Source organism: Chanodichthys erythropterus, chromosome 18 (assembly GCF_024489055.1).
Source record: "Chanodichthys erythropterus isolate Z2021 chromosome 18, ASM2448905v1, whole genome shotgun sequence".
NCBI lineage: Eukaryota > Metazoa > Chordata > Actinopteri > Cypriniformes > Xenocyprididae > Chanodichthys > Chanodichthys erythropterus.
Window position 1 is genome coordinate 4753528 of NC_090238.1, and position 26049 is coordinate 4779576.

At 39.2% G+C, this 26049-nt stretch overlaps 1 protein-coding gene across 11 annotated transcripts in view; it reads left to right on the forward strand.

Moving 5' to 3' along the window:
- Window positions 1-13161, forward strand: part of prkd3 (protein kinase D3) — a 76813-nt gene extending 63652 nt beyond the window's left edge. For 9 of the 11 annotated variants that reach the window (XM_067366702.1, XM_067366709.1, XM_067366710.1 and 6 more), the window contains 8 exons: window positions 1786-1838; window positions 2095-2167; window positions 2777-2883; window positions 3007-3168; window positions 4905-5003; window positions 5423-5690; window positions 9828-9913; window positions 10003-13160. In XM_067366702.1, the coding sequence (XP_067222803.1) occupies window positions 1786-1838; window positions 2095-2167; window positions 2777-2883; window positions 3007-3168; window positions 4905-5003; window positions 5423-5690; window positions 9828-9913; window positions 10003-10176 (1022 nt within the window). In that variant the 3' untranslated portion in view covers window positions 10177-13160. Of the gene's footprint in view, window positions 1-1785; window positions 1839-2094; window positions 2168-2776; window positions 2884-3006; window positions 3169-4904; window positions 5004-5422; window positions 5691-9827; window positions 9914-10002 lie in introns of all 11 variants that reach the window. The other 2 variants (XM_067366708.1, XR_010892489.1) reach the window with 2 other exon arrangements.
- Window positions 13162-26049: the final 12888 nt, after the last annotated feature.

Here is a 26049-nt window from a genome sequence, read left to right on the forward strand (position 1 = left end):
ACAGCAGAACTACAACACAGTGGTAATTTGTGAACGAATCTGCAGTCATTGATTCAATGATTCATTCATAAATACAGAAACTTCGTTAAACGAATGACTCAATGACTCACGCATTAAGACAGTGACTTACCGCCATCTACTGGCAGTTTTAGTATTTAAAATAATCACTTTTCACGTTTTTATAATTGAATATTTCTCTATTGAACATTTTTATTTAAAACATTATTAATGTTGTAAAGGTTAGTCAGTTTAGCAGAAGGATGGTGAATGCCTCAGGAGGTACTTCACTCTAAAAAGTTTGGGAACCACTGATTTAATATAACTCTGATTGTGTTTTTCTGAAAGAAGAAGGTCATATATACTTAGGATGGCTCTGAGGGTGAGTAAATTATGGGATAATTTTTATTTTTAGGTGAACTATTCCTTTAATAAAAAGGTTCTGTTCGACTGTTCAACAGGTGCAGATTGATTCTCAGTTGTTTGTCAAAGCAATATTACACACCAACAAAGATAAAAAGGGCAAATCAAAGATCTGTTGATATTTCTTGTGTGCATTAATGCATTATTTAATCTACCGTTCAGTAGTTGTTGTAGTTGTTTGTCAACATGGATAATAATAAGAAATGTTTCTTGAGCAGCAAATTAGCATATTAGAACGATTTCAGAAGGATCATGTGACACTGAAAATTCAGCTTTGATCACAGGAATAAATTACATTTTACAGTATTTTCATATAGAGAACAGTTATTTTAAATTGTAATTATATTTCACTACATTACTGTATTTTTTGATCAAATAAATGCAGCTTTGGTGAGCAGAAGAGACTTCTCTCAAAAATATTGACAGCTCATAGCAACAAAACTTTTTAACAGTAAGGTTACCTTTATTGCTACATATTGATTATTAAAATGCTGTACACTCACCTGAGATGAAGGCCTACATTTGGAAATCTAAAATGTTCAAACAAGCAGTCATTGATGAGACAGATTGTGATTCAAGAAGATTCAAGAATGCACTTTTTATTTGTTTTGTATGAAATGGATTTTAAAAAACGTGGCAGCACTTAATAAACAGAATTCATGCATCTACGTTGATAGGTGTCAGTATAAAGCCCAAGACAACAGAAAAGAAGAAAAGCAAGTGAAACAAAAACAAAAATGTACTGAATGCACCTGTAATGTAATGGTTGAACGGTGCAGATTTGCAGCTCTATTCTGGAGAGTAAACAGCTGAGCTTTAGTCTTTAATATCCTGATGCACCTCCATTTAATTGTGTTGAGAGACAGAAGATTAAATAGGTTTGACAGGTCTGGATTAATGAAAGCTGTTTAGTTATGAAACAAACACTTTTAATTCAGTATTCAGAGTACATTTCAGCCCAGAGATGAATGACATACTTAATTAAGAGTTTGTCTGAAGATAAGCGAAACCAGGGCAAATCCATCCCAACAAATGTCTAGCTCACCCTTTTTGTCATTCTAGTAATGTGCAATTTATTATATATTGCAGATAGGATTTGCTTAAATTATTCACATTTTGCACAGGCAAACAGGAAAAGGGCTGTTGAATACGTCTCAGCAATCAAACTAACAAATGCCCAACCTTAGGTCACATAATAATCTGTTGCATTTGTTGGATGTGATGCTAATTAAAATGAAATATTTTTCTGCTTCATATTTTCCCACATACAAATTTGAACTCATATTACCTATTATGAAATGCCAAAGCTAATCCAAATGTCTGTATTGTGTTTTGTGTGTGTTTGTGTGTGCGTGTGTATTGCAGAGGAACTGTCCATCAGCATTTCTGTATCTAACAGTCAAATCCAGGAAAATGTGGTGAGTGTTTGACTGTGTTTACCGTCAATATTTCACAACTACAACTCTTATTATTCACACTTCTGCTTGTTTGGTCAAGTGGCCACGGTCAAGTCACACCACAAGAAAACTGTGAAAAGCTGAGAGAGGAAATTAGGGGTTATTATTCATGCATTAACTTTAGACTGAGAAATTGTAATTGGGTTGAATGTAATGGTGAAATTATAGTGGATTTTAATATCTGTCAATCGTATGACTTTGTTTGCTTTGTCTTTAGGACATCAGCTCAATTTATCAAATCTTTGCTGATGAAGTGTTGGGCTCTGGACAGTTTGGCATCGTTTATGGAGGTACAGAGGAAAATTAAGTACTTATTTTTTATATATATATATAAATATATGTCTGTGAATCCACCGGCCACATTGAGTTCTTTTTCGTGCTTGAACAGACAAAAACACAAATTTATGTCACAATGCCACTTTCTCGAGAATCCTCGTAACCACAGTCTTAAATGAGATCAAATGTGTTAAATGAATGTAAAGAGTTGTGAGAAAATGGGATGTGTGTCAGATCCGCATCATGTGCGTCCAGTCTTAAAGTGACAGCAGCCTAATAAACCTGCTGCCATCTGTCAATGTTAATCAAAGAACAAAAGAACCTGTGTATGAAAAGAAAGTGTATAAAAGATGGGTTCAAGTTTACTTCAAGTGGTAACAAATTACATTTTTTTTTAATGCAGAGATATTAACTGGGTAACCTGGGTATCTGGGTTTCTTTTGTAGGGTTTATAATTGTGTCCCCTACTTGTACTATTTATAATATACACTATTCACACCAAATACATTTCATCTTAATTTTGAACGATCTTTAGTTTTATCACTTAAAGTCTTTTTTGCTAAATAATTTCCTTGAAATGTGCTTGTGCTGCGTTTCAAATGATTTTTCTATTCTGTTTCAAGGGAAACATAGAAAAACAGGCAGAGATGTGGCCATCAAAGTAATAGACAAAATGAGATTCCCCACCAAACAGGAGAGCCAGCTGAGAAACGAGGTTGCCATTTTACAGGTGATCAGTCTTTTTAATGTGATCTCTCCATAATCAGAGTTGTGGATATGGACACATAATGCATAATGATGGAGAGAGCTGTTCTCTTTAATATATTTTATATGGTTGTTCTTTTACTTACAGAATTTGCACCATCCTGGCATTGTAAACCTGGAGTGTATGTTTGAGACTCCAGAACGAGTCTTTGTTGTCATGGAGAAACTCCATGGCGACATGCTGGAGATGATCCTGTCCAGTGAGAAGAGCAAACTTCCAGAGCGCATCACCAAGTTTCTGGTCACACAGGTTAGCAGATATTTTTCTCTCATCCTATCCCTTCAAATCAAATTTCCCCCTGTGTATCTATTCTGAAGTGCATTGTGTTTAGACGAGGCAGTAATCTGGATCTCATTTAGAGCGGCGAGTCTGTGGGTTGATTAGAGCGCTGGGGTCCCCGGGGGGCTGCGGGAGCTCGTCCATTAGCCATGGATCTAAAGCCACAGAGCTGCTGCGATGTGGTTAAGATGCTTCTGTCTGCAGTGTTTCTGTGAAAGTATATGGAAACATTGAATGATTGTGATTCCACCCTCATAGTCAGTGACTTTGCTTTTTGGTTTAAACATTGAACGGAATGATTATTGTTGTCCATTTTATACCCTGCACAACCCAACTATCTTCCTTTCAAAGGTTTGGGGTCGGTAAGATTTTTTTTTTATGTTTTTGAAAAATGCAAATACAGTAATGAAATACAGTAACAACTACAAAATTGTAAAATATTACAACCATAACTGATTTCTATGTGAATCAATTTTAAAATGTAATTTTATTCCTGTGATCAAAGCTGAATTTCCAGCATCATTACTCCAGTCTTCAGTGTCACATGATCCTTCAGAAATCATTCTAATATGCTGATTTGCTGCTCAAGAAACAGTTCTTATTATTGAAAAATGTGAAACTTTTTTTTCAGGATGTTTTCAATGAATTTCTATGTATTTTTATTTATTTGTAAAAATGCAAAAGTCTTTACTCTCACTTTCGATCAACTTAATTGAACTTAACCTTGCTGAATTAAGGTACTAAATTATTTTAAACAAATAACTAAATGCTACTGACCCCAAACTTTTGAATATAATGTAATATGAGATATGAATAAGGTCCTAATGGACATGAGTTTTGTTTTAGGTCCACGCAGAATGGAAAAGTATGGAATTTTATTTCCAGGTCTGGATAAATATGGAAAAAAGAAAACAGAGAATGGAAAAATATATGTGTCTTTTCAGACTATTGCCCCTATAAAATTAAGAATTTCTAAAAACCAATTCACACCACACAGACAGACGCCAACAAACAGAGTTGGCTGTTGGATTTAAAATTTTATGAAAAATAACTTGTCATGTTCACACTGCCCCAACAGACACTGACAAACTGAGTCTTTACAAGCGTACTTGAATTTATGCAAAGAACTGCACTTGATCTAGACCAACTGTTTCATTAGAACGATTAAATTATAGACAGAATCATCATTTCTGTTAATTATCCACTGATTTATACAATCTGATGACCATTGGTGGCTTCCTGCGCTGTCTGTTTGTGTTTTCACTTCCCAAAGAAATGCTTCTATGCATGAAATATGAAGCTGATAAACACACGATTATGATAGTATATGATTTATATGTGATTTTCATGAGGTTTGGAGACAGATTTACTAACAGCTTGCAGCAGCACAAACCCTCTTTTCGTGTTGCAAAACTACTGTCGGGATTTACTAAAGACATTTACTAAAGACGCGATTTATTCGTGCAAGTCACGTCTGGTGTGAACCCCCCATCAGCTGCTCGTCTAAAATGCGTTCATATTGGGGAGAAATTAAATTCTCCGATTTATTCAATCAGACAGAGCAACAGGACAGTGTTTATGTTGATGATAATCATAAGGTTTTTTTGACATTTGAAGTGAATATTGCATTGATGGCCAGTTAAAGCTTTAGAAACACCATCCAGTTGATAAATGCATGGAATTAAGTGACTGCTTTACTGTCGTAGATCCTCGTGGCTTTGCGACATCTCCATTTCAAGAACATTGTTCACTGTGACCTGAAGCCAGAAAATGTGCTGTTGGCGTCTGCGGAGCCGTTTCCTCAGGTAAACAACAGTGAATATGCCATGTTGTCCTTGAGAAATTACAATACAAAACCACACTATTCACAAAGTTTGATGAACCTCTGGTGGTTTTCAAGTAAAGTCATTTTATGGCAATATAAGAGTATACTGTATGTATGAGGATAAAGTTGGATGTACCTGGGAATATGCTTGGAAAAAATTAAAAGCTAATAATTAAAAAAAGAAAGAAAGTAAAATTAAAATAACTAAATAATTTAATATAAAAATAAAACACAAAAAAACATTACCCACATGTCTTGTCATCAGAAAACCATGATTATTGAAATATTAACAATTTATGTAAAGACTTCAGGACAAACAGGTTGGGCTTACAAAAAAAAAGTTTGGAAATCCCTGTAACAACACATGACCAAATTAGAGCGCTTGCTCTCATATTCCAGGTAAAACTGTGTGACTTTGGGTTTGCTCGGATCATCGGGGAGAAATCTTTCCGGCGCTCAGTGGTGGGCACACCAGCGTACTTGGCCCCGGAGGTGCTGCGCAGCAAAGGCTACAACCGTTCCCTAGATATGTGGTCAGTGGGAGTCATTATCTATGTCAGTTTGAGTGGCACCTTCCCCTTTAATGAGGACGAGGATATTAATGACCAAATCCAGAACGCAGCGTTCATGTACCCACCAACACCCTGGAAAGAGATCTCTGCAGATGGTAAGTAGCTACTTTCTAAAAAATGAACCTGTTTTCTCACCACCACCACGTTTTTGTTCCAAAAAACACAGGATAGAATAGTTGCAATTGCAACCAAATATTAACGGGTCTTAAAGGCATTAATGCATGACTTTGTTTTACAAACGACTGAGGATAAGGTGCTTTTCATTTACTTTGCTGCGTGATTTCTATCTTTTGCCGCAGAGGAAAGGGAGAGGTGTAAATGTGTGTCAGACAGCGAGCAGACTGTCCACCCCCGTGTGTGTTTAGAATAGTTCTTTCCGCCCGAGACCTGAAAGATTATACCTGCCTCTCCCAATTTCAGTCTGTCATACTCCTCTACAACACTATAAATGTCATTTCTCTGTCTCTACATCTCACATCATTACAAATTTAGTTTTATAGCTTGGTTTATTTTTGTGGGAGCAATTATACTTCAATTCATCATTACATAAGTTTAATTTATAGTTGAACTGTGTGTGAAGAAACCCTCTGTACAGCTCTCTATTTGTTTTACATTTATATTACTGCAGTTTTATATTACTGTATTACTTTGATAAAAATGACATTAAGACGTTTATAATGTTGCAAAATCTTTCTGCTGTTCGGAATTTTCTATTCATCAAAAAATCCTTTACAAATGTACTACTAAAACTTTAATCTGCACAACTGTTTTCAACATTGATAATAAAAAACATTTCTTGAGCAGCATATAAGCATCGATGATTTCTGAAGGATCATGTGACACTGAAGACTGTTGCTGAAATTTCAGCTTTGCCATCACAGGAGTAAATTGCATTTTATATTTTAAATATATTAAAATAGAAAACAGTTACTTTATATTTCACAATATTACTGTTTTTTTTTTAAAAAAGCAGCCTTGGTGAGCAGAAGAAAAAACTTGTTGCACACAATCTACTACAGTCCTTCTGTCGTCTGATTGATAGTTTAGACCTTTTTAGCAAGTAAAAGGTCTTTTAGTATAATAGTAAAAACGTCCCCCTTCAGCTCGTGGTTCACGTGTCTTTTTGCTGTGAAATCTTTACTTATTTTTAGAAAGTAAACGTAAGAATAACTTTTATATTGTTAGTAATTTCAAGATGAACACTTACTGGACTGAAGCAACTTAGATTTACTTGATTATCCATACATTATTATTTTTAAAATGATCCATCAGGCTTTTGAGGAATGTTTATTTGTTCATCTTTCAATAAAAATAAATAAAAACAGCTTTGATCATAAAACTAAGCATTTGAATATTATCTCGCTAAGACATATTATTGGCAGATACTGAAATACAATAATAAATATTTTAATAAGAAGGGTTACATTGACTTATTAACATTTTGTTAACATCTACCTCGTAAATATAGCTTTTGTTATTTTTTAAAATAGTCTTCACAGGTAAATCAATAACAGCTACAATTTTAACAATATTTCAAGTGTAATTTATGAGATTTGTCGTGTTTTGAATCCAGTCTTTCTCTGTAAAAGGCATAAAGTTAATCACACCGATTTCAAAGTTAAGGATTCATTAGTCTGAATATACATTGAACCAAACACTGTCAGAACATCTTAGTTGATAATTCAGTTTACTTTATTTTTGACAAAACATCCCAGGTTTCGGCTGTGACTGCACATTTTTGGTAGTGACAGTAATGTGTTGGTATCGACCACATCAGAATTTTAACTCTCATACTAAAACATTAAAATACTAATGATTTGCATAACTGTACTAAAATTTAGTTTATCTTCCCCAAATAAATTATTATGTGTTCCCTTTTATCACTACCAACACAAGGCTGACAGGTTTCGGTCATGATTGCACATTTTCGGTAGTGACAATTTGGGATATTTCTGAGCCTAGCTCACAGATGTTAATCAGCACAGGGTTAGCTAGCACAGCTCTGAACAGTTGTACACATAAAAACGTCTCAGTTACGTATTTAACCCTCGTTCCCTGAAGGAGGGAATGGAGACGTACGTCAGTAGTGACCAACGAATTGGGATATCGCTTAGAGAGCCCTATCATCTTCGTGTAAACTAAAACAAGCCAATGGAATTGGCGTGCGATATTTGCATAATGCGCACCGCCCCCGACAGGTGTATATAAATAGGAAGCAGATGCAATCGCACTCTGTTTTTCGCTGAGGAGACAACTGGTGTCCGCGCTACAGCGAGGGTACAGAAACTGTGGCGACGGGACGTACGTCTCCGTTCCCTCCTTCAGGGAACGAGGGTTACATACGTAACCGAGACGTTCCCTTTCAGTCGGTCACGTTCGACGTACGTCAGTAGTGACCGACGAATTGGGATCCCAACTAAAGCGCCACAGTTACGATACCCCTTCCAGTGCCCAGCGCAAGCTCAGCCGCCCATAGCACCGGCTGGCGGTGAAGGGGGCGAGCTCACACCGAGAGAGTCTACTGCTGTCTAACCACTACCCACTAAGTAAACTAGACACACTGGGGAAGCGAACCGTAAGGGACGCTGCGGAGACCACTACCTACCCAATGGGGGAGGAGTTTACGTGGGAAATACACATATGGACTGGCCCGGGGGGCAGTACGCATATGGAGTCCCTGGGATGGCTCCACCTGGTAGGGGGAGACTCATCTGACAGGTGACAGCAGAGCTGGCTCTGCTAAGGGAAAGACACGGACTCGGCCCGTAGGGAGTTTTAAACCGTGGAAAATACACATATGGGACCGCTCACGTAGAGGGGTCACGACATATGGGCCCCAGCCAACAGCCCTGACCGTAATCCTCAGGTCACCCTTCCTATACACCGCCGAACCGTCATTCCGGGCCGGGCGGGAAAAAACGGTCGAACGGGGCATAGGGGAGGGGACCCCCGCTTCCTGAGACTTCAGGAAGGAGAGTCTCGACCTCAGCACCGCGATAGTCATGTTCCCGCAATGGGAACATGAACCATCCACAAAAGCTGCTTCAGCGTGCAGAATGCCCAAACACGAGATGCAACGATTGTGCCCATCAGCAGGGACCAGGGAACGACCGCACCCAGTAACGCACAGACGAAATGACATACTGTCAGGGTTCGTCTGTAAAGCTCTTTTAGAAGGGGAAACAGTCAACTCGCTCGTGCCGAAGCACACAGGGAGTGACGCGATGTGCCAGGTACACCACTCCCTGAACACACTGAGGAACCAGCACAAATCGCAACACACACACTTTCACTCTTGGCGTGTTGCTGTGAAAACAGCAGTTTGAGAGCTTATAGCTCGGATCCTCAGGAGCTCGTGACCTCACTGAAGCGCCGTAACTACCAGCACACACACGGCTGCTGAGAATCCTCTTCTGAGGCAGTGTAGTTCTGACGAAAAAAAGGAGTCTTCTGAAACTAGGACACCACTGTATGGCTCCGAAGCGAAAGACAGAGTGCGATTGCATCTGCTTCCTATTTATATACACCTGTCGGAGGCGGTGCGCATTATGCAAATATCGCACGCCAATTCCATTGGCTTGTTTTAGTTTACACGAAGATGATAGGGCTCTCTAAGCGATATCCCAATTCGTCGGTCACTACTGACGTACGTCGAACGTGACCGACTGAAAGGGAACTAAATTTAATGGAATAAAGATTGCTTAATTGCAGAAAAAAAGGTGTTTGGTAGTGACGTTCCTTAAATTTACACACAGATTTTCAGACTTTTGAACACATTAAACTCTAAATGATGGTCCAATCTACTATGAAAGAGAGGCTATGAGAGAGGGACAGTGGACTAAAACATACACTGTTTCAGTGACATGAAAAGGCTGGACACTTTTTTTTTTTTTTTTTTACATAAAGTTTCATGATTTAAAAATAAAATATGAAATAAATATCTATATTTTTAACTTCACTTTAAATAAATAAAAAAATCTGTATCTGTCAGTATATGCCAAGTATTCTTTTCTTATTTTCTTTCAATTTTCCCATAATTGTGTTTACATCATTCTTGCAGTTATATCTCTGATACGTTCGTAAACCTCCTAGACTGAAAGTATACTCTCTTTTACTAGCAGAACACTTGAATAAACTTTTTTTTTTTTCTAAGTGTACATATTGCTTTTTTGGTAAGTGTGCCCCAGATCTATAATTTTGTAACATCCTAATCATGTATTTGAACTCCACAGCTACAGATCTGATCAACAATCTTCTCCAAGTGAAGATGAGGAAGCGTTACAGTGTGGATAAGACCCTCAGTCATCCATGGCTACAGGTAAGGAACCTTCAGACCTGTAAAATGACTTCTCTGAACATTTTATTAGAGCTTTACACTTCAACCTGTCCATGTCTGTGCTGTCCCAGGACTACCAGACGTGGCTTGATCTGCGAGAGTTTGAGACTCGCCGAGGGGAACGCTACATTACTCACGAGAGCGATGACGCACGCTGGGAAAAGTACGCTTACGAGCACAGTCTGGTGTACCCTAAGCACTTCATCATGGCTCCAAACCTGGATGATATGGACGAAGACCCCTAGTGGCCACGTGAGCTGAACTAAAATCCGAGCTCATTTGAAGGCAGCAACCTGTTAACGGTCTGTCGCTATGGAGACTGAAACACATCAGCGATCTGAAGCGGACGATGAGGAGAGCAAACTGTCACAAGGTCAGCGAGGTTGAGCGCTCTCTGGATGTCAGCGAGTCATGGAAACTGTGGATCCACACTGCTAATGAAGATGACGGCTGTTTCCGTTGGGAGTGCATTCAGAAGTCTTAATGACTGTTCTTTTCCAAAAGGTGCTGTTATGTTTGTTTCTTATCGAAGTGTGTGTTCACTATGTCAGAAACTCACGTTACAATCGTTTAAAGGATAGTAACAGATGTGAATGAAGTAAACAGAACACATCGGAGAGAGCGGTGTGGCCGTTTATATTAGTGTTCAACATCAAACTGGAACATGCATTTTTTAAATTCCTATTCTTCTATTATTTTCTCATTCATTTTACAACATAGCAGATTGAATGATTTCAAAAGGGTTGTTTTTTTGCACTAAACAATACAACCACTGCAGCTGGTACAGTTAAATGAATTACGAGAGATAACAGCACACCATTCTTCAAGAACAAAGAAGATAGGCGCTCGTGCCGTCGAATACAACGAGAACTACACTTAAGCTACAGTTTGTTTGAACTCTGAATAAATGTGTGAATTGAATCTGCCGGATGGAATGGGAGAGATTATCTTCCGCGGACCAAAGACATTTGCGTCTGTCGTGACTCTTGTTCTTACGTCGTTTTAGAGCCGTTGTCTTCACCAGCATTCTTTGCAGAGCCATTCTTTTTATTTATTCCTCATGCTGCAGTCTTAAAATATAATACCAGCGAAGCAGAGCAGAAAGATGTGTTGGTCAAAAGCCTACTGTGAGAAAGCTTTATGATCTATTAGCAAAGCTCTTTTTAATACGAAACATGTAATGTATTGAAAATAACTGCTAACAACTTTTATTAGAGAAAGAAGATGAACAGTGTTATGTTATATTCTTTTATTCCTTTTTTTTTTTTTCTTTTTGTGGTATGAACTGTACCAAAGAATGAACCTTTTCGAACTATGAATACCAGAACTGGAAAATCTGAAAAATACTTTTGGTAATGGACTTTTTGTTGTAAATACTACCTACAATATTAAAATAAAGCTGGAAAAATTGGGTTTCTGAATGTAGGCAGTACATTGTACCCATACCCCCCTACAAACACACACAATCATGTTGTTGGACACACACACACACACACCCTTGTGAGAAGTAACAAATATCAGGGTAAAAGAAGCCATTTCTATGCAGTGTCCATGAAATGAAAGCTGTTCCGTACACATTGAAATTTGGGAGAAAAGGATTGAGGATTCCTTTAAATCATTGCATCACTATGTTGCCGCTGGATTGGCAAGTGTCAGTGTTTTGTATATTTTAGTACATACTGATTCAATAAAAAATATACACTCCATGTGTGTGGGGTGATTTTTCAGTTTGAAGGTTTTGGATTTTACCCTTGTTAAGGAGAGATTTGACATTACTTTTTGTCTCGGCAGGCTATATATTGGCGGGAAAATAGACAATTATTTTGAGGAACCTGGGTTGTAAGCTTTCACACATGTAGCCCTTTCCGCACAATTACCGGTACATTTCTGTTTACAGATCTTGTATGAACAAGACCTTTTGAGAAATGCAGGTAAATCAGTTCTGGAAATTTGCCGGGATGAAAAATTGTAAAAAAAAAAAAAAAAAAATTATTACCATCAAATTGCCATGTGTAAACAAAGCATAAGGCCAGAAATACTTAAACATAGCTGTGAGTTCTTAGCCAGTCTGTAATTGCATTGTTATTGGTTTCAAGCGATGCAATATCCACTTTGGTGTGTTGTTGTGTTCAAGTATTTATTTTATTACATTGCTTTTTTTCCTGTTTAAAGGTGGGGTATGTGGTTTTAAAAAACACTGTTTGGAAGTTAGTCGGCAGATGCCAACAACAAACGTGTAACCAATCATCATTAGGGGGCAATTGGCATTAGGTGTGTTTGATGAAGGTTGGAGCTAAACGCTGCTGGACAGCGGCTCTCTTGGACCAAACTTGCCTACCCCTGGGCTAGCACTACTTTTTTTTTTTTTTTTTTACAATTACAGAAGTGTACATAATATAGAAATACATTTCGATCATGACAACTCTGAGAGTTATTAGCATGGTAATGGATATGACTGTTGATATGTTTGGTCTTGGCGGAATAGATCTGTTGCTGCTGCAGATCAAGTACAGGACTTGCTACTGTCAATACATGCACGACACGCTGCTGTGAACAAGTAAGACATGCTGCTGCTGCTTCTGTACAATATAGCGTACATGAATTACCTGATCTGTAGCAGATCTGTACAGGTGGAGGGTTTCTGAAAGTGTGCTGCAACTGCATAGCAAATGCTGACCAAGTAATTTAAGGTTGAGCTGTGAGCTTTCAGAAACCCTCTACTGATACAGCAGGAACCAATCAGCTGTGCCCTATAAAGAATGATGTGACTGCAAGCAGATTGAGTTAAAGGATTAGTTCACTTTTAAATAAACTTTTCCTGATAATTTACTCACCCCCATGTCATCAAATATGTTCATGTCTTTCTTTCTTCAGTCTTTCTAAAATTTGAACTAATTGTTATATACTATTGAACTAGCATATTGCATATAAATTTAGTTCAATACTTTGACCTGTGGAGGGCAGTAATACGCTTAGCAGTGTCTACACTGCTGGCATTCTAATAGAAAGGAAGAAGAGAGCTATAGTTCAAGATGAGCATTTATGGTTAAAATGTATAAATCTGGGATTGTGTGGAACAATTTGAAACAATTTGAAGCTGCAGTGAAACTAATTTTGACTTTCAACTGTTTGGTGCCCATTGAAGTCCACTATATGGAAAAACATCCTGGAATGTTTTCATCAAAAACCTTAATTTCTTTTCGACTGAAGAAAGAAAGACATGAACATCTTGGATGACATGGGGGTGAGTAAATTATAAGGAAAAGTTTAATTAAAAGTGAACTAATCATTTAAGGACCTATCAGACTGCGCCATCTAGAGTTTCATGACAACTTTGTGTTTAATGGAAAGATGAGCTATGAATGAGCCTAAATAAGAGAATCACCAACCACTTTTACCAGCCTTAAAGAATTAGTTCACTTTAAGATAAAAATGACCCCATGATTTACTCACCCTCAAGCCATCCTAGGTGATTATGACTTTCTTCTTTCTGATGAACACAATCTGAGTTACAGTATATTATAAATGCTCTAAAGCTTTAAATTGGCAGTGAACAGAAACCACCTGTTTGAGGCTCAAAAAAGCGCTTCCATCATAAATGTACTCCACACGGATCCGAGGGGTTTATAAAGGCCTTTAGTGTTACACTTTGTAAGTTGAATACGGAAGATGGTCTGGCGGAAGCCTAGTTATTTTACTTTATAACATGTTAAATATGGATCTTTTCTTGGTTTGCTTTGTATTCCACTGTAACAATTTGAAAAACATATAACATGTACTGTTGCTTTTACACATTTAAAACGTCCTTTTAATGTTCAACAGTTGAAGAGTGAGCAGATTGTGATCTCATTGCACCCAGTTTTTGAAAATGCTTATTATACATATAGTGAACCTTTCGTTGATTGTTTACAGTTGAATGGAATTTACTCCCATAATTCATGCAAAGCGTCATGGGGCGTAGGATAAAGGTAAATAGGAACAAAGCGGTTAAAACTGATTTTTTTTTTTATCATCATGTTTGTGGTCTCGCATTTTGAAAATCTGTTAAGAGCAGAAAAGTTGGTAACACTTTACAATACAGGTGCGCTAATATGCATTAATTCATACTTAACTAATGCACAGATAATCATGTGTTAATGTATGACATATTACTTAACAATTAGTTAATAGTCATGTGCCTCAAGTAAAGTCATAACATGATACACTTTCAAATCATTAGTTATATGATTATATGATTAATTAAAGCAGAGAACTGGAAGTTGAAGTACATGGCTTCAAACCATTGTGGTAATTAACACATTAATTTACACTTTTAGGTACTAAAATAAGTTATTAAGGAATTAATACATTATGACACATTTAATTAATTACAATTCATATATTACTTAATCTATTAATCATATAGACTCTTTATTAGTTGCTGATGCAGTAATCATTAATTAATGGTTTAGTTCTTCATGAGTCATACATTAACACATGATTGTCAGTGCATTAGTTAAGCATGAATTAATGCATATTAGTGCACCTGTATTGTGAAATCTTACCAAGTAGTTTTATTCAGAGACCAACGTTAGTGTGGGCCAGCCTTTATCAGTGTGTCTGTCCTCCAGGGGTGCGTTTCCCGAAAGCATAGTCAACTATGGTCGTAAGTCCTATTGAAATCTATTGGTGATGACGGAACTTGCGACCATAGTTCGCTTTGGGAAACGCACCCCAGAGCAGTTAGCCACAGTATAACAGTGGCACCACAAATCAGATCCAATCAACAGCAGCTGGATGCAATTATGTAACCGCTGAGATCAGGCACTGTGGCCTTCCTCACAACACTCATTTATGAAACGGAAGAGGACTGGTTTAGTTTACTTTCATATTGAAATGAGCTATATGTTACTCAGAGATTAGCATATAAACTTAGTAAAAAAAGAAACAACATCTCACTTTCAACTGCTTTAATTTCCAGCAAATGTCTTAACGTAAATATTTGAAAAAGTTTCACAGATATTTAGACTCCCTGAACAAGGGGGGTTTGCTATCCTAAGTAGCAGCCAGTATTTGGTGTTTCCACCAGCTGATTTAAGTGCACCTCATCTTCATGGACAGATTTGCCGGTTCTTGCTGTGAGATGTTACTCCACTCTTCCACCAAGGCACTTGCAAGTTCTTAAACATGTCTGCGGTCATATGGTTACACGTGGATCAGCTGTCCTTCATTTGCAGTCCTCATGCCTCGTTGCAGCAGGTCTATGGCATGTTCACACATGTGACCAGAGACCCTGGGCATATTTCTCCTGGTGTTTTTCAGAGTTGGGGTACATTTATGATAAATACGGAATGGAGACATGAAAGTACACGTCCTTCAGGTCGATCGCTGCAAACCAATCTAGTGGACGAACATATTTGAAAGTGCGTTTGGGCGTTAACATCTTGAACAGGAGTCTGTGGAGAGTCCGGTTCAAGGCCCGAAGGTCCAGGACTGGCCGTAACCCACCTGTTTTCTTGGGTACTATGAAGTATGGGCTGTAAAACCCTGACTTCATCTCGGCTGGAGGGACCGGCTCTATTGCACCCTCTGCCAATAGAGTAGCAATATCCGAACACATGACAGGCGTCCTTGCCCACCATCGTAGCGCGGACCCCGCGGAATCTGGGGGGACGCCGAGCGAACTGAATCACATAGCCGAGCCTGATCGTTAGAATGAGCCATTGGGACAGGTTGGGAAGCTCTACCCAAGATTCCACTCCAACCCAATTCTCTCAGCTGCCCAGGCAAGCATGGCCATCAGCTCGGGATCTGACTCGGACGACGATGCTCTCCCAGTGGGAGGCAACGCAGCCGAATCATCATCTCCCGAGGACTCAAACCCGCCTTGAGATGCAGCGATCAACATACGATCATCCTCTGGAGCCCCAAATGAGATGCTGGGTCCCCCAAAGGAGGAGGCAGCAGGCCCATCCGGAAGCTCCACCGGCTGAGATGCCTGGGAGGGGGGCGCGGCCAGAGGAGGCTGACTCGTCAGGGAGTTCTACACCGTAAACCTCAGATCACCCTGGCCACCAGACGAGATAGCCCCCTCACGAGAAGAGGAACTAGGTTGGGGTGTGGCAGAGGGGACTTGATACTGTTTCAGGTAATCGAGTCTCGATCTAAGCATCTTGATGGTCATGTTCCCACAATGAGAATATGAACCATCCACAAAAGCCGCCTCAGAATGCTGGAAGGCCTAGCATGTGAGACAGCGATCACGGCCATCAAGAGGAACCATATACCGACCGCACCCAGAAACACACGGGCGGTACGACATCTTTAAAAATACCTTTAAAACCCGTGAAGCTCTTTCAGAAAAACATTCTTTTAGTACTGAAGCACTCAGGGGAAACAGGCAAGGCAGGAACACTGGAATCCGCTGAAATGCGCCGTCACACCAGTACTGCAGACTCGTTCTGAAGAAACACTCCGGTGAAGGCAATGATGTGCTCGGCTCCGAAGCGAAAGCTTGAATGCGAGCTGCTCGTGCTGCTCGTTATATACCCCCAGTGTGGGGCGGAGCTTGCGCATGCAAATTCCGCAGACCAATATACTCTTCGTATCATTGGCTCGTTTTGTTACACTCGAAGGTGATTGGGCTCTCGGGTGAGACCCCATTTCGTCAGTCTCTGACGTAACGTCAAAGTGACCGACTGAAAGGGAACCACTATTTAAATTGTAATAATATTTTACAATAGTATTACTGTTTATCAAATGAATGCAGCAAAAAATTCTCATGTGGTTCCAAACCTGTATATTGAAGAACACTGCAGTCTAAGCAACACTGGCATCTACGCTAATATCTGTCTCTCTGCTTATCCTGAGGTTTGCCGGGTGCTGGATCCAGGCCGTATCCAGGTCAGATGGAGAACCTGCGTCTGGACCTGACTACAACGTAGCCTAGGATCCCCGTATCCGCTTACATATATTTATATATAATCGATTTTTAATCTCTATAATAAAAATGTACAATTCAGATTTTGATCTCCATATACATTTACATATACAGTGAGGAAAATAAGTATTTGAACACCCTGCTATTTTGCAAGTTCTCCCACTTAGAAATCATGGAGGGGTCTGAAATTGTCATCGTAGGTGCATGTCCACTGTGAGAGACATAATCTAAAGAAAAAAATCCAGAAATCACAATGTATGATTTTTTAACTATTTATTTGTATGATACAGCTGCAAATAAGTATTTGAACACCTGAGAAAATCAATGTTAATATTTGGTACAGTAGCCTTTGTTTGCAATTACAGAGGTCAAACGTTTCCTGTAGTTTTTCACCAGGTTTGCACACACTGCAGGAGGGATTTTGGCCCACTCCTCCACACAGATCTTCTCTAGATCAGTCAGATTTCTGGCTTGTCGCTGAGAAACACGGAGTTTGAGCTCCCTCCAAAGATTCTCTATTGGGTTTAGGTCTGGAGACTGGCTAGGCCATGCCAGAACCTTGATATGCTTCTTACAGAGCCACTCCTTGGTTATCCTGGCTGTGTGCTTCGGGTCATTGTCATGTTGGAAGACCCAGCCTCGACCCATCTTCAATGCTCTAACTGAGGGAAGGAGGTTGTTCCCCAAAATCTCGCAATACATGGCCCCGGTCATCCTTTCCTTAATACAGTGCAGTCGCCCTGTCCCATGTGCAGAAAAACACCCCCAAAGCATGATGCTACCACCCCCATGCTTCACAGTAGGGATGGTGTTCTTGGGATGGTACTCATCATTCTTCTTCCTCCAAACACGTTTAGTGGAATTATGACCAAAAAGTTCTATTTTGGTCTCATCTGACCACATGACTTTCTCCCATGACTCCTCTGGATCATCCAAATGGTCATTGGCAAACTTAAGACGGGCCTGGACATGTGCTGGTTTAAGCAGGGGAACCTTCCGTGCCATGCATGATTTCAAACCATGACGTCTTAGTGTATTACCAACAGTAACCTTGGAAACGGTGGTCCCAGCTCTTTTCAGGTCAATGACCAGCTCCTCCCGTGTAGTTCTGGGCTGATTTCTCACCTTTCTTAGGATCATTGAGACCCCACGAGGTGAGATCGTGCGTGGAGCCCCAGTCCGAGGGAGATTGACAGTCATGTTTAGCTTCTTCCATTTTCTAATGATTGCTCCAACAGTGGACCTTTTTTCACCAAGCTGCTTGGCAATTTCCCCGTAGCCCGTTCCAGCCTTGTGGAGGTGTACAATTTTGTCTCTAGTGTCTTTGGACAGCTCTTTGGTCTTGGCCATGTTAGTAGTTGGATTCTTACTGATTGTATGGGGTGGACAGGTGTCTTTATGCAGCTAACGACCTCAAACAGGTGCATCTAATTTAGGATAATAAATGGAGTGGAGGTGGACATTTTAAAGGCAGACTAACAGGTCTTTGAGGGTCAGAATTCTAGCTGATAGACAGGTGTTCAAATACTTATTTGCAGCTGTATCATACAAATAAATAGTTAAAAAATCATACATTGTGATTTCTGGATTTTTTTTTTTTAGATTATGTCTCTCACAGTGGACATGCACCTACGATGACAATTTCAGACCCCTCCATGATTTCTAAGTGGGAGAACTTGCAAAATAGCAGGGTGTTCAAATACTTATTTTCCTCACTGTATATATCTTCCAAGGGGTTTTTTCCCTCCTAGGACTTTTTTCCCAGTGCTAGCACGCTGGGTTTTTCTCCTAGGGGTTTTTTTCCACCCCTGGAAGTCAGCCGACATTGGCTTAATGTAGCACCATCTTGTATATGTTACATATTACCACGCTTGTTTGTACAGTTTTAACCACTTCCCTTTTTTTTTCTGTGCTTCTAATATGTAAAGCTGCTTTGAAACAATTACCAATTGTAAAAGCGCTATATAAATAAATTTGACTTGACTTGACACTGAACACCACTAACTATCACTGAATTCTTATTTTTATTTATATATTTATTTATTTTTAGAATGACATGAATAACAGGATTAGAATTTTGGGGTCAACTGTCTCTTTAATTAAAATAGTTCAGCTATATGCAGGTATTTAGGATCGTCTATCAAAACACATTAAAGTAGTCAGAACTGCAGGGTATGAAGACAGCGGCGCACAGAGGTCTGCTGAATGTCAGTCTCAGAGAGAGTCTCACCCACTTCCCCTGAGATGAAGGGACCCCTGAATGAGCTTCTTTATCTGCTCTCTCCGCAAATGGCTTAAAGATGTGCGCCGTGCCACATGGCTGACTGATAAGTGTTCATCTTCGGGAGACAGGAAAACTGGGCAGATAAATTTTATTTCATGACCAGACCTGCCAAACCAAGGATACATTTGGTTTTTATCATAAACTGGTTTAGATAAGGGACCTCTAGGCCTGAGATCGAAAATAAGACAATCTTCCTCAGAATAATATGAGCTAACATAAAACTAGACTTTTGTTTTTATTCAGTGGTAAAGACTCAACAACAGTAAAATTCCAATGCTTATGTTGACGTTACTTTTTTTTTTTTTTTTTTTTTTTGAACAGTTTTTCTGGAACACAGATATTTCAAGAAATGTGTAGTTTTTTTTTTTTTTTTTTTTTTGTCTAAATGGCAACCAAAACTGTCTGGTTACAAACATTCTTCAAAATTTGTGCATGAAAAAACATGTTTGGAATGAGGGTGAAGTTGACATGTATATGAAAATCAGTAGGTCTAGTACCTGCCTCTTCATTTCTAGAGTGTTTCTAGTGTAGCCTTTTATAAGCATTGGGCCACAAGCTGCCATCAAAACATTTTCTCATATTTTTTGTTTGTTTTAGATACTGTTTTTGAATATGTAGATATAAAATGTCTTTACCTGCAGTACAGAGATGTGCACAGAGCACGTTATTCCTTTACAAGCTGCACGTGCAATAAACTGCTGCTTTGTCGTGGACACACGAATAATAGAAGACATTTGTGAGTTTTGTTTTATACAGTGGAATGGATTGTATAAGCAATACCATGCGATATATCATAGCCATGAGATATTGCTCTATATCAGCTCGGCTGTGATTCATCATAGGCATGAGGCCTCAGGCCGAGTGCCATAGGTAATCACAGCCGTGCTGATATAGAGCCATATCGCATGGCTACGAGTGTGATATTGCATTTATACAACAGTTTGACGGCATGAGTGTGTAAATAGATAATAAACAACAACGGAGTGTCTTTAAAACCCTCTTTTGTGCAGCACTACTTCCTTCTGCCACGGATTCAAATCTCAAGTTTACAGTTTAACAGTTGAGCCCAAGATCCGTTACTAATTCTAAAACATCACTTTAGAACTAATAATGAAGGAACATCGAGTCGCTTCATTGAAGTTCATTGTAATATGTGGTGGTCAGAATTATTGGCACCCTTGGTAAATATGATCAAAGTTGACTGTAAAAATAAATCTGTTTATCCTTTTGATCTTTTATTCATAAACTTAGCAAAAATCGAACCTTTCATTGAAGAAAAAGAATTGAAAGTGGGGGAAAATCACATTATGAAATAAAAGTTCTCCAAAACACGTTGGCCACAATTATTAGCACCCTTTTATTCAATACTTTTTGCAACTTCCTTTTGCCAAGATAACAGCTCTGAGTCTTCTTCTATAATGTCTGATGAGTTTGGAGAACACCTGACAAGAGATCAGAGACAATTCCTCCATACAGAATCTCTCCAAATCCTTCAGATTCCAGCTCCATGTTGGTGCTTCTTCTCTTCAGTTCACTTCACTCATTTTCTTTAGGGTTCAGGTCAGGGGACTGGGATGGTCATGGCAGAAGCTTCATTTTGTGCTCAGAGACACATTTTTGTGTTGGTTTTGATGTTTGTTTTGGATTATTGTCCTGATGGACGATCCAACCACGGCCCATTATTGGATTTCTAGCAGAAGCGGTCAGGTTTTGATTTTTATCTGTTAGTATTTAATAGACTCCATGATACCATGTATCTAAACAAGATGTCCAGGACCTCCAGCAGAAAAACAGACACACAACATTAAAGATCCAGCAGCATATTTAACCGTAGGCATGGGGTACTTTTTATCCATGTGTGCACCAAACCCATCTGGTGAGTTTGCTGCCAAAAAGCTCTTTTTTTAGTTTCATCTGACCATAGAAGCCGGTCCCGTTTGAAGTTCCATTAATGTCTGACAACTGAATATGCTGGAGATTTCTGGATGAGAGCAGAGGATTTTTCTTGAAACCCTCCTGAACATCTTGTGGGGATGTAGGTGCTGTTTGATATTATTTTTCTCTGAGACTCAAGACTCAACTAATCTGTACAATTCTCCAGCTGTGATCCTTGGAGAGTCTTTGTCCACTCAAACTTTCCTCCTCACCACGCATTAGGATGATTTAGACACATGTCCACCTCCAGGCAGATTTGTAACATCTTTAGTAGATTGGAACTTCTTAATTATTGCCCTGATGGTGGAAATGGGGATTTTCAGTGTTTTAGGTATTTTCTTACAGCCACTTTCTATTTTGTGAAGCTCAACAATATTTTATTGCACATCAGAACTATATTTTTTGGTTTTACCCATGTGTTGAATGATTAAGGGAAATTGTGTTTCCTCATGTTTATACTCCTGTGGAACAGGAAGTCATGGCTGGACAACTTCATGTTCATGTGTTTTGGAGAAAAACATTTATTTCATAATGTGATTTCCCCCCACTTTCAATTCTTTTTCTTCAATGAAAGGTTAGATTTTTGCTAATTTTATGAATTAAAGATCAAAAGGATATGCAATGCAGATTTATTTTTACAGTCATCTTTGATCATATTTACCAAGGGTGCCAATAATTCTGACCACCACTGTATAAATCAGATATCTGAGGTCTAAACAACTACATTCTCGCCTAAAAAAATCAAAATAACAGTAGTATCTATAAAAATATGGTGGGTTTGCTCGTCTGCAATGACACTCGCTGTGAGAATGCTGACAGCGGAGTGAATCAAATGGTGAAACGGTTACTGTGCGGTACTGGAAGAATATCGCATGGCTGGAAAGACCTTTCAGCCAATCAGATTCGAGAACCAGAATGAACTGTTGTATAAAAGTAAGTATCACCTAATCCAGCACTATTTTTGCTATTTTTTTTTTTTAAGTGCATTAAACTGTAAAACTGTTTGCACTACAAATCAGTGTGTTTACAATTAAGACAAAAAATTCAAATAATATGGTAAGAAATATCAGTTTGCAATATTAAGCAGCGTAACGAGTTTTTTGTCCAGCTAAAAATAACTGTAAGCGAATGACAGCGGAAACCAGACACATCAAAATTACAAATGGCCGCGCCCGCTCTTACCTGAAAAATAAGGTGGATAAAGTATCCCATTACGGTGAGAAACCGCTACAAACGATTCAATGCGTGAGTGAACTGAACTGTCCGAATGAATCAAACTGAATCGCAGACATTTTTGTAAACCCGTTTGACTGATCAAATTTGTACTAATGTGCACACCTATGGGGTAAATAAGTTAAACATGTACCTTTTGAAAGGGCACTGCCACAGAGACGGCTTTACAGTTTTTTCCAATTGCTAACACACTAAAATGACATGCACAGCACAATTATTTAAACTGACACACAGAGAGCAAAACTTCTTCTCAAGTCTCCAAATGTCTAAACACCTTTTCTGTTTTACACACATTTTGCATTTCAAAATAGCACTTTTTAAATTCACTAAATACAGTTCTCTGCATAAGACACAACAATCTGACATAAAGTCACATGTTTGCCATTTCAAAACACTGCCATTCAAAATGACACTACATGAGCTAATTGGCCAATTACATGTGCCACCTGGCCAAACACCTCAGTGGTTAATTGTTAACACTTCAATCAGGATGTAAGCACTATGAAAAGACCACAGGTGAGAACCTTTTTCTTTTACAACAACAATGGAAGAGGAAGAGGAAGAGGAAGAGGGAGGTTGAGAATAAGAGGGGGAGGAAGAGTGAGAGGTAGGGGTAGAGCAGGTAGAGGAGTTCATGGCCAAAGAAGACAAACACTTTCAAATGAAATCAGAGCAACCTTAGTAGATCATGTCATCAACCATGGGTTGACAATGCGTGAGGCTGGACAGAGAGTGCAGCCAAACTTGAGCCGTTTTACTGTCGCCTCTGTCATCCGGACCTTTAGACTGGAGAACAGGTACGTAACCAAAATTTCATGTAGTACACATGTAGTATACCCCATGTCATCGTGTATCAGTTGGGTGACACCTGTTTACTTTGTGTATGACATCAGCCATTCATGAACTGTACAAGTTTCCTGTACAATGTACTCTACTGTGGGGGAAAATATTTAGGCTGCATTGTCCAAGCCCTATATATATTTTTATTTTATTTTTTCTAAAGGACTGAGAGACGACACCATGGTGGAGGAAGGGGCCAAATGTTCACCGGGGTACAGGAAGCTGCCATTGTAAACTTGGTTTTGGAAAATAATGAAATCAGATTACGAGAAATTCAAAGCCACATCATCCAAGACAACACCTTATTCAACAACATTCAACGAGTTAGTCTGTCCACATTGGCTCGCATTCTCAAGCGAAACCAAATCAGAATGAAACAACTTTATAAGGTGCCGTTTGAGAGAAACTCTCAAAGAAACAAAGAGTTCAGACGAGCATATGTGGATGTAAGTACTATATTGACTGCAGTACACTACACACAACATTGTTTCCCAGTGTACTGGATAACACCATATTGACTGATTTTTGTTCTTTGTTTTCAGGGAGTACTGGAAATGGATGCTCATGCAATCCCACATGAGTTCATCTTTATAGATGAGGCTGGGTTCAACCTAGCAAAGACCAGAAGAAGAGGGAGAAACCTCATTGGCCACAGAGCCATTATAGATGTTCCTGGTCAACGTGGTGGGAACATCACAATGTGCGCTGCCATCTCCAATATGCATGGTGTCCTCCACCGTCATGCCAAACTTGGACCATACAACACAGCCCATATTCTCACATTTCTGGACAGACTTCACAACATTCTCATACCACCAGAGCGTATGAATGATGCAGACCATCAAAGAAACCGGTACGTTGTAGTATGGGACAACGTGAGCTTTCATCGTGCAGCCCCAGTCCAAAACTGGTTTGCTGACCACCCAACATTTCTCGTGCAATACCTCCCACCATACTCACCATTTCTGAACCCCATAGAAGAATTCTTTTCGGCATGGCGGTGGAAGGTATACGACCGGCAGCCCTTTGTGCGCATGCCTCTTGTGCAGGCCATGGAAGAGGCATGTGATGAGATTGATGTGGGTGCAATTCAGGGATGGATAAGGCACTCAAGGCGCTTCTTCCCTCGATGTCTGGCAAGGGAAGATATTGCCTGTGATGTTGACGAGGCGTTGTGGCCAGACCCGGCTGTGCAGCAAGATGCTGCCTAATTATTTTTCTTGCCTTTTTTTTTTTTTGTTTTTTTTACTGTAATATATTTTTTTTCAGAAATTTTCTTTTTCAGTTTACTTTTTTTGTAAGAATATTTTTGTTCAGTCCCATGTAAATATATCTGCTGTGCTTATGTTGTACTGACTTGTTTACTGTAGTGAAGGAAAAAAAATAAAAATGTTGCAACAGCATGTGTGTGTATCTGCAAATATTTCTGTGCATGTGAACAATCTGATACATATTTTAGTATTATGGCAAAGCATACTAAAGATGGGGGTGCTTTTCATTATGCCCAACAGTGTGTAGGTGGTTAGGCAAAAATCTGGTAATATGAATGAAGTGTGTGCCATTTCATGCAAAAGTTTGATTTTGATAATGCTCTGTGTAGTTTCGGTTGCAGTGCTTCATTTTGCAGGATATATGAGGTATTTTGCAGTTTGGGTGTGTGGTTTTGTGAATTGTGTTAAGTGTTTTGATAAAACCAGATTAGTTTGAAAAATTGTGTGTTAGCAATTGGAAAAAACTAATAGCAAACAACATGATTGCTATATATTATTAGGGAAAAGGATTATCAGAAAATCTCAGTAATATTTTACTGGGTTCTATGGCACAGCAGTTTCATAATTCAATCAATGCCCCTGGTTGTACTGTATCATCATTTCATCCCAAACTGCTCACAGTCATCATGAATGAATGCTTGATTCATTTTATTGCACAGGAACACACATGTGGTCTCACTTTCCATAAAGCCTGCAATATACCATCTTTACCATGCTGGCTGCAGCCACAGGGCTTGGCACGGCCTCAGACAGCGCTGCTTTGACCTGTCGTTCAGGAAAAGTACACCCATCCAATGCCACGCAAACCATGAAGCACTGAGAGGCAGAGCTCTGTGCTTGCGGTCATGAGGCAAGATTTATTGCTGTAGATTCAGTCTCATTCTAGATGTAAGGCTTGGCAGTCCATTAAATGCTGGAAAGATTGAGGGAAAACGTAGAGATCAAAACGGGCTTAAATGCACATATTGTGTAAATATGGGTAATGAAGTCCAGATGCTGCTCCAGAAGGGGGAGCAGAGTGTAAGTGGAGCCCTGAGGTCTTATTCATTCTCATCTGCAATACCTATGATCTTTCTAGACACATTTGTTATAGACACCACTGAAGGATTATAAGCTCATTCAGTCAATTATGAGACAACATGATAACACATTTGTATATGTGTGTTGGTTAAATCACAGCCCATTAATCTCGATTAATGGCATCACATGAATGCATATGTACAATGATTCTTATGGAAATGTAAAGATAAGATCTGCAATAATCCTATAAAACAATTAGGGTAGAGTGGGGGAAACCTCATCCCCCCTTAAGGACTGTTTTCTGTGAAACATAAGTTCAGTGGCCCTCATCTATCAAACAAACGTCTAAACCAGCGCACATCCGAACGTAAAAATCCGCTTACGACAACGCTCACGTGTGATTCATTAAACTCTCGTATGCGGCCAATTCCGTCGGTGTTGATAAATGTGGCGGCTGAAAACTGTCGGCATTTAAATACCACGCCCCAAATTTTAGAAGCCACGCTCCAAAGTTTACAACAGAGAAACATAACCCGGCCATGAAGAGGATGTAATCGCATGAAAAAGAAATGTATCTTACTCTAAAAACACCCCTCAACCTCCTAATTGCAAACAA